We start from the raw sequence: 13,621 nt of genomic DNA on the forward strand, positions 1-13,621 counted from the left end.
TGGTATATACTATAGAATATTATATATTATAGAATATTAAAGAACCCTCTGATTGTCTGAACAGCAGTGCAGGGCAGTGATAGCACTGCTCCCTGTCCTATGTTTCAGTACCTAGACTATTATTTAAATATGGAGGTTTCTAGCAGGGGTCAGGGCTTCTTCTTCTGCACCATTGAAATCGTGGCATTTTGTGTCCAACTGTGTGCAGCTTTGGGGCAGGGGCAATGGCTCATTATGTCCCTGTGACTGGCAGACCATTGTGCTGTCTCTTAAACACGGTTGGCACCGTTTGATCTTCTCTGTGGGCTTGTCGCTCCATTTCAGGGCCTGAGCCACACGGCCGACATGCAGACCAGGGAGGTGCTGATGAAGCTGACGGGAAGGATAGAGTGTGAAGGGCCCAATCGCCACCTCTACGACTTCACCGGCAACTTGCACTTGGATGGGAAGAGGTCTGAATTGCCTTCTCTTAATTATTTTTCTCTCTCCTCTCCCCCCTCCTCCTTTTTAATGTGGTCAAGAATTCCTGGAGCTTTGAAGAATCCTAGTTTCATAGTATTGGAAAATAGTGAGATTTCTTCATGCTTAGCTCATTTCTGAGAGACTGACACACTGTTTAGATCCATTTAAAACTTCCTGTGCATTGAAGGACAGAAGAGATTTTTAAAAAGAAGCAAACCAACGACCTCACACGGGGTTCATAGACAGGGTCTCATTCTTTCTTGCTTGTGACTGCTGAGGCCAAGCAGTTCAAGTTGCCTTAAATGATGCAGGGGATGTGTACTCAGCTTATGACAGATGCATAGAGGCAGATGCACAGTTTCTTGTTAGCTTTCCTCTAAAAGCGTTGTTTCTATCTTATTAATTTATTGTGCGGTGCTGTGCATTGCAGCTGGGCCTGGCAACACTTCACCAGCGAGCCTCACTGCAACTCTGCTTGTCTTTAGAAAGCTGAGTGAAACGGGGCCGTGAGTACGGCACAGGCACAGGCAGCGAGATGCCTCTTCTGCATGACGAGGACCTTAGTTTGACTCCCAGACTACATCCAAGCGACCCCAGTGCTGGGGAAGTGCAGATTGCCTGATGCCTGAAGCCCATTGGTTAGCCAGCTGGATCAGTGAGAGTGAAAGGCTCTGTCTTGAAATCAAGGTGGAAAGATGAATGATGTTGACCTCTGGCTTCCACATGTGTGTACGCACATGAACACGTAGACATCACACACACACAGACGTTGAATGATTTACTGTCTGAGGTTATAGTTCATTCATGCTTGCTGATACTCCATAGTCCACTGTCTGAGCTCTTCCCCATACTTCGAATAGACCCTTAGCTGTGGGAGGTTGGGGTGGACAGGACTCTTCAGGGGCTCAATGTGATAAGCAAGAGTAGGACTGCTTCTCAGTTGACATTTCCTATCTAGCCATCCAGCATCTCCCGTCTGTAGAGCATCCCTCAGATGCTCATCTGCTCACTACAACATTTGGGATGAGTTTACTGCTGTTTTTTTCTTTCATAATCTATAAAGTAAATTGAATTTCAGAAATGAGTAAACTCGTGGCTTTTAGCATTCCCTTTTTCAGTATTGATAATAGGATTATGAGACATAATCTTCTCTGATACTTTATAGGAAAAAAGTTCTACTCTATTCTATAGCAAAAGAATGAATGAAGCAGGCATTTGGGGTGGAATAAGTAGATTAAGCAAAGAATAAATTCACAGATTTGACTTTGGTTTATTATAGGCTTATGTAAAGGAAAATACATAATTATTGGACAGATTATCAAGAAGTAAAATGTTTTTCTTATTTTTTTTTTTTTTTAGCTCTGTTGCCCTTGGGCCCGACCAGATCTTACTAAGAGGCACCCAGCTCAGGAACACTCAGTGGGTCTTTGGCGTTGTTGTATATACCGGCCATGATAGCAAGCTCATGCAGGTACAATGTTTCTGTGGAAAGCTCTGCCATCTTTGCTTGCCTTATTGTTTGGTTCGCCCTTATTCTCTGCTCTCTTTGAGGGTGGAGAGTAAAGGCAGATACAAGGCTGGAATTCATCCAAGAACGTAAACTCTGGGGAGAGTGACAGTTTCATCTCCTTATGCGATTTCTTCTGACCCTTGGTCATAGCATTCTTGGCCACAGTCTCTCTGGAAAGAAGTGGTCTTTGTTGTCTAGGTTCAAGCGGGACAGCTGACTCTAACTCTGCCTTGTGGGTGTAAGGAGGCTTAGTCACCCTTCGAGAACTGCTCCATTTGTCCTCTGACTCCCACTAATTAGGATGTTATAGTAAATTCTTACTATATGAACTCTGGATCATTTAAAAGAAAAGGACTTTGAACTAATGCTTATTCTTCATATATCAAAGAAACTATTAATTTAAAAGAATTTTTCTTTCTCACTGTTAATGCTTTTTTTAAAAAAAATTTTGTTTATAGATTCATAGCCCATATTTATAGTTGACATATTTGGCCAAATATCTTCTATATAATAATACATAACTACAGAACTTCTACATAAGTCTGTGGATCATCTCTTACATTCCTCTGATATATATTGGCTTTTGTTGTGTGCCACTATTCCTGGACAGATGTGGACAAACCTCTGTTTACCTCTGACAGGGAACTATGACAAACCTAAGTACAGATACCACTAAAATCCAACTTGGCAAATCAGTGTGTTTATTGGGGTCACCCATAGGAATATGGAGGAAGGGTTACTTAGAGGAGCAGAACTGACTCAAAGATCGCTACATCACCAGAGCCCACCTGGTGTAGGAGTTCCTTCTGTTTGTGTGTTGCTTTCATTGGCTAATGAATAAAGAAACTGCCTTGGCCTAGTTGATAGGACAGAACTTAGGTAGGTGGGCAAGACAGAACGGAATGCTGGGAGAGAGAAAGGCAGAGTCAGAGAGCCACCATGGAGCCACCAGCTCAGACATGCTGAATCTTTCCCGGTAAGCCACGACCTCGTGGTGATACACAGATTAATAGAAATGGGTTAAACCAAGATGTGAGAGTTAGCCAATAAGAGGCTAGAGCATTAATTTAATTAATTATTAAATTAATAATTAATAACTTAATTAATACAGTTTCTGTGTGGTTATTTCGGGTGTAAGCTAGCCGGATGGCTAGAAAGAACAAGCAGGCCCTCTCTGTACAACACCCACCCAGCCCTGGTGATGGTTCATTGTCTCTGAGCAGTCCGCACACAAAGACCATCCTGACAGGTAGTTTCACACTCTACCACCTCTGAAGCAGCTGTGAACATTCGCAGCCCATTTACTGGTAGGCACAGCCAATCCTTGCAGCTGTGGTCGCCCCAGCTTCTGTCTTTTTGTAATGAAGTGGTGAGGAGACCATGGGAGGGTAGTTCAGATTTGGGTAGAGTCCCAAGGCTAGGGTTTAGACCAGGATTATTAAAAGTCCAAGCTTTCTCCAAGTTCCCTTGTACCCTGGATGATTTTTCAGGGTATAATATTGTTCTTCTAGATCACATATTAATATTACAGCTTTGGAGATCAGGCTGACTATAATTTATATCAGAACATCACCATTATGTCTTCAGGGGACGAGATGAGTCTATGCCGTTCACATCCTGTGACCGTCACAGGGCACTTCCCTGCCCTCTGTGTGACAAAGCTTGGCAAGACTTACTGTTGTTGACATACGGAGAGCGATGGAAAGCCCCAGAAACATCTGTGCTAGACTTGCTGTCCCTTTAGGGCTGAAACAGCAGGAACAATGAAATTTTGAAAGGAATATAAAATAACACACACAGCTGAAAGCCGTTCTGTTCATGAAATAACACTGTGTCTACATTTGAGTTTTGGACGGCGATGGGGAAGCTGGGTGCCCCTCGGGTTCTTGAGTTTCCCCTGTCTCTCCCTCACCTTCCAGAGCTCCCTCAGTTCATGCTTAGTGTGGTTATACATGGCGAACACTCAGATCTTTTCTGTTGGTCGGCTTACGGGGAAAGAGGTAATCAATAATTATAGGAAACACTGATTATAACAAAACATACATTGTTTTGCGACTCACATATAAATGAGTTTATGTATTCTTTGGTGTGAGGAAGGTACATCCATTATTAAAATATTTATTTTTATTTAATTTGTATAGGCATTTTGCTTGCATAAATTTCTGTGTGCCATGTGTGGCCAGTGTTTGCAGAGGCCGGAAGAGAGAAGAGGGTGTCAGATCCCCTGAAACTGGAATTAGAGATGGTGTGGGCCACTCTGTGGGTACTGGACTTAAACTCAGGTCTTCTGCAGGAACAGCCAGCGCTCTTAACCGCTGATCCATATCTCTAGCCCGAGCCCTGTTATTTTAAAGACAGAGCAACTAAAGCACAGTGTTGAACTAACCCCAGCTTAGCTTACAAATCTAGAAGGAGCAAAAACCAGACTGAAATCCAGGTTGACACACTCCAGGCTTATTCCGACAAACATTCTGATGTTCGCTTTCTCAGGAGGGATAAGAGGTATACAATTCACGTCAGGTTCCAGTGTTGTGCAAAATCTTCGAGTTTGACCCATTTTTTATTGTAGTACCAGACATCAAAGTGATAGTGTCCTCTAAGCATTTTGTAAAGGAACCTACTATTCTAATAGGAATTGGGCATTAAAAACTCGTGATTGCAAGCAGACATATTTGGAAAAGGGGGTGAGTGTGCCAGACTTGGCTTTCCTTGCTGGGCGCGTGTCAAAGCCTGGAGTGTTAGGTTGTTTCCTTGTGTTGAAGGAAAAGTTGGTTTTCCTAGCTCTGGTGACTGGCTGATTTTCAGTGACTTCAGCTAACTGACAGGCTCACGGAAGTGACAGCTTTTGTCATTTTCTTTTTCCTTCCTGAAAATTTAATGACTCAGTTAAACACAATCTTTAAGAACTTTGAATAATCAGTCTTGTAACAGAAGAGCTCCTGGCTCTCAGCATGAGGTCAGAGTTGCCTGTGCTGTCCCAGGAGCCTGCCTGTGGTTCTTGACCAAGGCAACTATTGTAAGTGACAGCATTTAATTGGATGCTTACTTACAGTTTCTGAGGCTTAGTTCTTTAGCAGCATGGTGGCATACAGGTAGATGCTGGAGCAGTAGCTGAAAACTACATCCTGATCAGTAAGTACAGAGAGAGACTCTGGTCTTGGCGTGGGCTTTTGAAATCTCAAAATCCATCCCTGGTGACACACTTCCTCCAACAAGGCCACCCCTCTTAATCCTTCTAATCCTTGCCAATAGTGCCACTTTTGGTGACTAAGCATTCAAATATATGAGTAATTCTTATTCAAACTGCCACAGGTGAGTTCTTTAAACTCTGGGCTGCTTACTCAAGAGTATGATGCATCTTTTAATTCCATCCTTAATTTGGAAGAGAAATAGTATTTTTCATTTCCATCCTTGTATGTGGTTGTCTTACTCAGTTTCTCATTAACTTTGCCCCAAGCCTGTTCTGTGATGGTTACTGATTTTCAATACCGGTTTACAGAACTCAACAAAAGCTCCTCTCAAGAGGTCGAACGTCGAGAAGGTAACCAATGTGCAGATCTTGGTGCTGTTTGGCATCCTCCTGGTCATGGCCCTGGTGAGCTCGGTGGGGGCCCTGTTCTGGAATGGATCCCATGGTGGAAAGAGCTGGTACATCAAGAAGATGGGTGAGTGCTGGGGTGGCTGCTGCTGCCTTCTGTGGGACAAGCCTCTGGGAAGGTCCTTCCACGTAGGGTCTGTGGGTGATAGCCATGCCCTCTCTGTTCCCATGGCTACCCTGCCTATGCCAGATCTTCTTGGAGAGAGAACAGATTAGGAATCACAAGGAACAGAAATGAATATGGGTGTATCTGGGGACTGTTTAGGCTCTAGTAATAGTTTCTCAGCTTTTTTTTTTTTTGAGGCAGGATTTCTCTGTGTATCTCTGGCTGTCGTGAAACTCACTCTGTAGCCCAGGCTGGCCTCAAACTCACAGAGATCTGCCTCCCTCTGCTCCCTGAGTGCTGGGGTTAGAGGCGTGTGCCACCACTGCCCGACTTCTCAGCTACTTTTAAAGACACTCTCTCATGGTTGCTCTAGGGATGACAACATGAGCATCCTTTGCATTACTACTAGCTTAATTCACAAACATCAGACGAGCTCGTCTCCAGGCTCTCCCCTGTTAGTGCTATTATTGCCATGTATATGCTGTGTGTATGTACTATCAACCTAACAACACGGCATTATTATCAGTGCTTTGTATAATATCGGATATCCTAAAGAGCTAAAAACGTACATGCTTATGAAATTGTTACTTTTAACCTACTAATTCACCATTCCTGGTAGTCTCCATGTCTTCTTGTGGATGAGTTACTATCCAGTATCACCTCCTTGCTTTCTCCATCTCCCTGTCTCCTTGCTTTCTGTGCCGGCATCTAGATTGTCCATAGTCACGGTCTTCCGTGCTGACCAGGGTGAACTTAGTAGAACTTCCCTAGCTACCCTCAGCTTTCTGTTTTTTCCCTATTATATAGGAACACTTGCCTTCCTTGACCACTAGCTGCTGATATTTATTGTTTTTTATTGGGCATTGCATATAGTGTTTTCCAAACTCCATTCCTATGATGTGAGTTCCCAAGGTGTTCCTGTCCTACGCTAGGGTAGAATGTCTGCAGCTGGGGTAAGGGCACATAGGTGATGGTAGTCAATCCAATTGCCACTGCCACCCTCTAGAGCAGAACCAGCTTGGCAAAGGCCTGTGAGTGGCACAATAGCCCAAGGCACAGCTGTTCTTACAAGAGTTGGCAGATTTTCTTAATATATGCACGTGATCCATTTTTTGAGACTTAACTTTGATGATTCTGTCTCATTTTGCTGCTTGGCTAGGAAATAGAAGGAAGATCTGCCATTCTGTGATCTCAGCAAATCAAGAAAAATAATATAATTTAGGGATAAAAAAATTTATGATAAATTGTAAAACTTTAGGGTATTGCCTTGGCATTATTGTGATTGATTTCTCGATTACTTTTAAATAGATTTATACTTGATTTTTTTACTTCTCCAGTTTCTTTAAGCATAAGACTCTCGGGTTTTGAAATGCAGGAAAACTTATGTTGCTTGTTTGTTTTTAAACAGCGTCTCATGTGGTATAGGCTGGCCTTGAACTCAGTCTGTAGCTGAGGTTAGCCTTAGATTCCTCCTGCCTCCACTTTGCAAATGCTGGGATTACAGACTGGAGCCCCCGTGCCTGTTGTTCCTTTTTGAACATGGGCACGTGACTAAGGTTTGCGTCATAGTTGATCAGATCACTTGGTGTTTGTTTTGTTATGCAGCTTGTTTCAGACACAAGACTGGCTCATATTAATGTAGTTATCTAAGTAAACATGTGGTATGAACACAGCTTTGGGGAAACAGGCACTTGAATTGTTCTGACCACTCCAGGCTCCAGTGTCAAGCGTGTGGTGTTCAGGGAGACATGGTCCATACATGCACCTACTCAGAGAAGTCAGTTTCACGTTCTGCTGCCTCTGTTGGTGCTTGGATTTTACTTCCTACCAAATCTGGTCCCATCTTAACTTCCTTTTCATTGTTCTTGTTTGGCTGAACATTTTACATCGGGGTAGATATTCTCCTTTTATGGACATCTTTGGTTTTTGATTGAATACTCTTGGGTTCTGAGGCTCTCCATGTAGGGTTCCTCTGCATAGTCACGGCTCTTTGACATTATATGTGGTCATACATAGTGTTATAAAGCATTTTTGACTAGTATTAAGCCATAAAGTTTTAATTCATTAATAAATTTTATTGGCAGACAAATCTTATCCCTACACAAATGCTGTACTCTGGGGCCACTTGAGTCACTGGGACTTAGGACTCCTGTTCATCAGGTCCTTGACTGCCTGAGAGAAGCAGGTAGTAAAGCAGTATGCCAGCCAAGAGGGCTACCAGCTGGAGAGTGGAAGGCCAGAGCAGACAGAAATGAAAGGTTGGGGAGGTCAACTTCCAGCCAGGGCTTGCTTCCCTTCCCATCACCCTCCGGAATTCCAGGGCCCATCATCTGCTACCCTGTGTCAAGCCCTCCTGTTAGTGCCCTCACAAATTCCTGATTCCCAGCTTCAATCTTCAGCTTGTCTCCTCTGGAGCTTCCTCTTGTTCCTGCCCTATTGACTGACCCCCTTTGTAATAGCCACATCCTCCTTTGAGGCCAAAAAAGTGCATTCCCTTCCCAAAGGAGAGCTGTCTCTGCTTCCTCCTCTGCCTCCTTCCCCAACCTCTAAAGAGAAGCTAGCACTGCCTACAGGCACTGAATTCAAATAGTCTTAGGAGTTTGAACTGGCACAGTAACCCCTCAGTTTTCAAGATGAGTTGGGGGAAGTCTAAAATAAAACGGAAAGAAAAGAGATGTAGGCTTCTACTAAAGCTGTGTGGATGTCTTGGCTTTAATCCATAGACACGAGCTCAGATAATTTTGGATACAACTTGCTGACATTTATCATCCTGTACAATAATCTGATTCCCATCAGCCTGCTGGTGACGCTGGAGGTTGTGAAGTACACGCAAGCTCTCTTCATAAACTGGGTGAGTTTCAAAGTGGTGCATGGAACATGAGCTACTGGGTGCCTGCCAGCTTCTGCTTTCTAGTACTCTCTGTGAGCAGCCTTTGTCACTTCATTGAGTCCCAGAAAAGAAGTATCAGGGGCTCTTTATTATTAGTTTGTGGATTAAGCCAGCCAAACTGATGACTGGCAAGCCATGCCATAACCCCAGGGGTGGGGAGAGTGGGGGAGGATGCTCAGTGCATGCTTATCATCTGGACACCATGGCTGTGCTTCCCAAGTCTCCTTTATGCATGAAAAGGCCTCTCAAGAGTGCTCACCAGAGTGTCCATTCTGCATGGATTTCAGTATGACAGTCACCCTGGATGGATTTTAGGGTTGAGGTGGGGTTCTTAAGGGACTGTCATGGCCATGGCCATTAAGACATTAAGTCTTGGCAACTTTTTTTTTCCAAACCAGGCACTTTCATGTGTGTATTGCTTTGATTTTCCCAAGCCTCTGAGTGAGCATTGACCAAACGAACAGCTAGAGCGCAAGCTGATTGTCTTGAACCCAAACCTAAATACTGTGGTCATATTGTGTCACGGGGTTTGCTATCCTAATTGCAACTTCATTTTCAACCCGAGTTACAAGTTAGCATTTGAATGAAAAATGAAAAGATTTGAAGTTGCCAGGGTCTGTGGTAATCTTAATGAAATATTAGAATTACATGTTTTCTGAAGGCTTCCTACCTTCTTCCTTCCTTCCCCCATGTTCTCTTTCAGGACACAGATATGTATTATATTGAAAACGACACTCCTGCTATGGCCAGGACATCGAACCTTAATGAAGAGCTTGGGCAGGTGAGAGCCTCTTTGGGGACTTTGGGGACAGTGCTATGAGCAGGAAGCCAGTGTTAGCAGAGGAGCCCTGGGGAGATATCTTGCACAACTGTGTTTGTGACATCTGGTCTGCAGGTGGTGGTGAATGCAGCTGTCACTTGGTTTTGGAGGCACATGTAGATCGTTTTGCCAAGAACATATCTGGGGAAAAAGTACAGAACGTTGTACAGCAATATCATGTTAGGTTGGACCCTTTTAAACGTGTTTAACAGATGACAACGGAAACGGGAGGACAATGGCTGCTAGACCGCTCCACAGCTCATATGGGGCCATTAGAAGGACAGGGATCCTGACATAGTTCAGAGAGTCAGCGACTTTTGTATCTTTGTCTTGATTTCTGCTTGTCTCTCCTTTCATGTTGCATTATGTCTGCCTCTTCTATTGAATCACTGTAGTCTATAGCCTTTTTGAATACATAATACTTACTCTTGATCTAAAATAATGAAAAACTATGATTTTTTTATTTTATGCACCTTAAGCTTCCCAACAATCCTATGGGAGGGTGGCATGCTGCATCTTCATTTTCTAGATAAGAAAATAATTAACTCACCTCAGGAAAGCTGGTTCCCAGGACACCCGCCTCATGGCCCTCTGGGAAGATGTAAACCTGGCTTGTCATTTTCTGGGCCAGAGTTGGGCCAGGTGGCCTCTCCCTCTTCTCCCTGATTAAGGACAAAGTCAGTTCTGGATTTGTGCTGGAGCGTTTTTGAGTTCATTGCTAGAAAGCTGAAGCTCAAATCTGTCAGTCTGGTTTTGCAACAAAACGTAATTTTGCAGTCACATTTTCTTTTCGTTTCTTCCTTTTTTCCTTCCTTCCTCCCTCCCTCCCTCCCTCCCTCCTTCTTTCCTTCCTTCCTTCCTTCCTGTTTTCTGGTTTTTTTCGAGACAGAGTTTCTCTGTAGCTTTGGAGCCTGTCCTGGAACTAGCTCTTGTAGACCAGGCTGGCTTCGAACTCAGAGAGTTCTGCCTGCCTCTGTCTTGAGTGCTGGGATTAAAGGCATTACTTGTTTATTTGGTGTAGGAAAGAGCTTGTCATTTAGAGAGAATACTGTCATAAAGCAGAAAGCTTCCTCAGTGAGGCGGCATCCCTATTTTCACCCGAGCACCTGTACTTCAGGTACACATGATGAGAAGCAGAATCCAGTGCTACCTGTCCATCATCTATTCATGTGTATTTCTGTCTAAGTATCTACCTATCCACCCATACCATCCATCCATCCATCCATCCATCCATCCATCCATCCATCCATCCATCCATCTACCTATCTATCCATCCATCTCTATCATCTATCATCTATCTATCTATCATCTATCATCTATCTATCTATCTATCTATCTATCTATCTATCTATCTATCTATCTATCTATCTATCATCTATATCATGTGTTATCATTTGTCTGTCTGTCTGTCTGTCTGTCTGTCTATCTATCTATCATCTACCTGAATTGTTTCTTCCTTCAATGACGTTGTCATTGGTAAAATTCTACTCCTATAACAATCCACGAGTTGCCGCTTTTGAATCCTTCCCAGTATTTCCAGGCAACACACACACACATACACACACACACACACACACACACACACACACACACACAGTGAAATGACAATGTGATTAGTTAAATGGTATCTGAGTCCATCTGGAGCAGGTGTGAGCCCTGTGTAGGCAGCCAACTGCAGGTCAAAAGTGTGATGGTGCCTATGATGGTTACGCCTGTACCAAATATACACAGAAGTTTCTTGTCACTCTTCCCCAGCTACTACAGTATGACACTTCTAATGTCTTCAGTGTCATACGCCATCCAAGATTATGTGAAACACACCAGAGGTTGTATGTAGGTTTTATACAAACACTACACCATTTTATATACTGGACTAGAGCATATGATAATTTTGGTACCAATTGGGGTTCTTAGAACTGCCCCTGGGGATATTTAGGGACAACTACATTTGTAGCCTTCAGTGAGCTTTGTCAGTTCCCAGGGCTAAGTATATGGTTGTTCTCGTGTGCTGTGGTCCAGCCTCGATGGAATTTGCATATTCCAGGAGAGGGCATGTGGATTAGAAATGCCAGGCACCTTTAGGGGTATCTTGCCATGGTGACCATTGTTAATCTAGTCAGGGGATGGACTCTTAAAAAGAATTGCATCTTCTGTGAGACCTGAATGCCGAGTGACAGACCTGTGGTGACACTTATGGACTAGAAACTCTCAGCCTTTGCTGTGACACCTCTGGGGGGGGGGGCAGACTGTGACCCTTTCCCAGGGTCGCATATCAGGATATCTGCATATCAGATATTTATATTACAATTTTTAGCAGTCACAAAATTGCAATTATGAAGTAGCAACAAAATAATTCTATGTTGGGGGGGGGGTCAGCACAACAGGAGGAACTGTATTAAAAGGTTGCAGCATTAGGAAGCTGGAGAACCACTGTGATAGACAGTGGCCAGGGCAGTTATGGAAGCTTTTATTCTTTATTACCCAGCTTTTAGGATTAGTAACAGAAAAGCTTTTGCAAATGGTCTGTGATTTAAGGTGCATGATTTATGTGTTTACTTTTGTGGACTCTCATTTGAACGTCATTCTGATTTACAGACATACGAGACAACTTATTTCTTGAGCCTTGCATCTTATGGACATTCTTTTGAAATCCTGACTGCTCTTAGGACTCGAGAGGGAGGGGGGAGGGAAAGAGGGGGGGGTGGAAGGGAAATGGGAGGAGGGGAGGAGGTGGAAGTTTTTAATAAATAAAAAAAGGAAAAAATATAAAATATGGAGTGTTTTGACCATGTGTGTGTCTGTGTCCCCACGTAATACCTAGTGCTCTCAGAATTCAGAATTCATTGCGTCCCCTGGGACTGGAGTTGCAGATGGTTGTGACCTCCCCTGTGGGTGCTGGGTGCTCTAGAAGAACAGCCTATCTCTTAACCTCAAGCCACCCCTATTGCCCCTTATTCATTTCGTTCATCTTCTGTTTAGGTCAAATACCTGTTTTCCGACAAGACTGGAACGCTAACGTGCAATATCATGAACTTCAAAAAGTGTAGCATTGCCGGCGTGACCTATGGGTGAGCGCGCTTATCAGTTCCAGGAAATCGCATTTCAAGTCTCCCAACAAGGCGCAGGGGTTTCTATTTTGTCAAGTGTTGTGAGTGGTTTGGGTGTGTAGCTGCTATTAAATTTGTGTGAAACTTATTGAAGTCCCTGGGAACATGTTTCTTCACCTTTCTTGAGAGGTAACGGGCACCTGTGGGTTTGTATGTATACGTAAGGACTGACTTACTGCTGACTGCTCTGTTCTCTCCTGCCAGCCACTTTCCAGAACTAGCCAGAGAGCCGTCCTCAGATGACTTCTGGTAAGTAGAGCCCAGGACGTCTTACTTCCTTAGCTGGGATGCATCAGGGCAGTTTTAGGTCTAAGTGTAAGTTGTAAGTATGCTAGTTTGAAAAAGAGCCAGGATAAGATTTAAATGGAGACATGGGTTAAATCCACGCCACTAAGCCTTTGTTATCAACAATATGCCTCTTGTCCAGTCCTTTCGTTTCCAGCCACCTGCAACCTTTGTACTTATTGTCTTCAGATTCCTGTGGTTCAAAATAATACTTTTATACTAATTAAGAATTATAGACATTGTAGGACTTTGTATCTCTGGGGAAGATTCAGCCCCCTGCCCTTTTGTGGCCATCCCATCCCCCCAGGTCGTCTTCCCAGAGCCCATCCCCCAAAACCATTTTACCAACCTCCCCCCATTTTTCCCAGCCCTTGGAAGTGCTTTCTGCATTTCTTTAGCATACGAACGTAAACTACAACCCTTGGGTAGGCTGTGCTTTCTTTATTGTGTTGGGTGGTTAATTCACTTTCTGTTGGGCCACTTCTGTCTGTAAATTCCTCTTATTAATATTTGGGAAATGTCCTTGTGTTATTTCCGTAATATCTGTCTCCCCTCCTGCCTCTGAGTTGATCCTCTGATTTTGTTATCTGTCTTGCCTTCTTGTCATGTATTTTTCATCATTCATTTTTAACCTTTCATCCTCCTTAATAATTTTTAAGGATGCCTATTCCAATTTTCAGGAAGGCACTCCAATTCTTGCTCTTGCTTGCCCCTTTCCATTGCTTTGTCTCCTGTGCCCAACATCTGCCTCTAGATTTTCTTCACAAACTTGGTGACCACTGGCTGTGGGCTTATATTAATTTTTTTTTTTTTTTGATTTTCGAGACAGGGTTTCTCTGTAGC

The 13,621-nt window shown here is 43.5% G+C and overlaps 1 protein-coding gene across 1 annotated transcript in view; it reads left to right on the forward strand.

Annotated features, from left to right (window-relative positions):
• The window catches only part of Atp8a2 (ATPase phospholipid transporting 8A2), a 568,947-nt gene that overhangs the window by 139,019 nt on the left and 416,307 nt on the right, over window positions 1-13,621 (forward strand). Inside the window, exons 9-15 of the mRNA XM_026783162.1 lie at window positions 325-452; window positions 1,822-1,933; window positions 5,472-5,637; window positions 8,400-8,527; window positions 9,270-9,347; window positions 12,366-12,454; window positions 12,698-12,742. Coding sequence (XP_026638963.1) covers window positions 325-452; window positions 1,822-1,933; window positions 5,472-5,637; window positions 8,400-8,527; window positions 9,270-9,347; window positions 12,366-12,454; window positions 12,698-12,742 — 746 coding nt within the window. The remainder of the gene's footprint in view (window positions 1-324; window positions 453-1,821; window positions 1,934-5,471; window positions 5,638-8,399; window positions 8,528-9,269; window positions 9,348-12,365; window positions 12,455-12,697; window positions 12,743-13,621) is intronic.

The sequence above is a fragment of the Microtus ochrogaster genome, chromosome 17 (genome assembly GCF_000317375.1).
Source record: "Microtus ochrogaster isolate Prairie Vole_2 chromosome 17, MicOch1.0, whole genome shotgun sequence".
NCBI lineage: Eukaryota > Metazoa > Chordata > Mammalia > Rodentia > Cricetidae > Microtus > Microtus ochrogaster.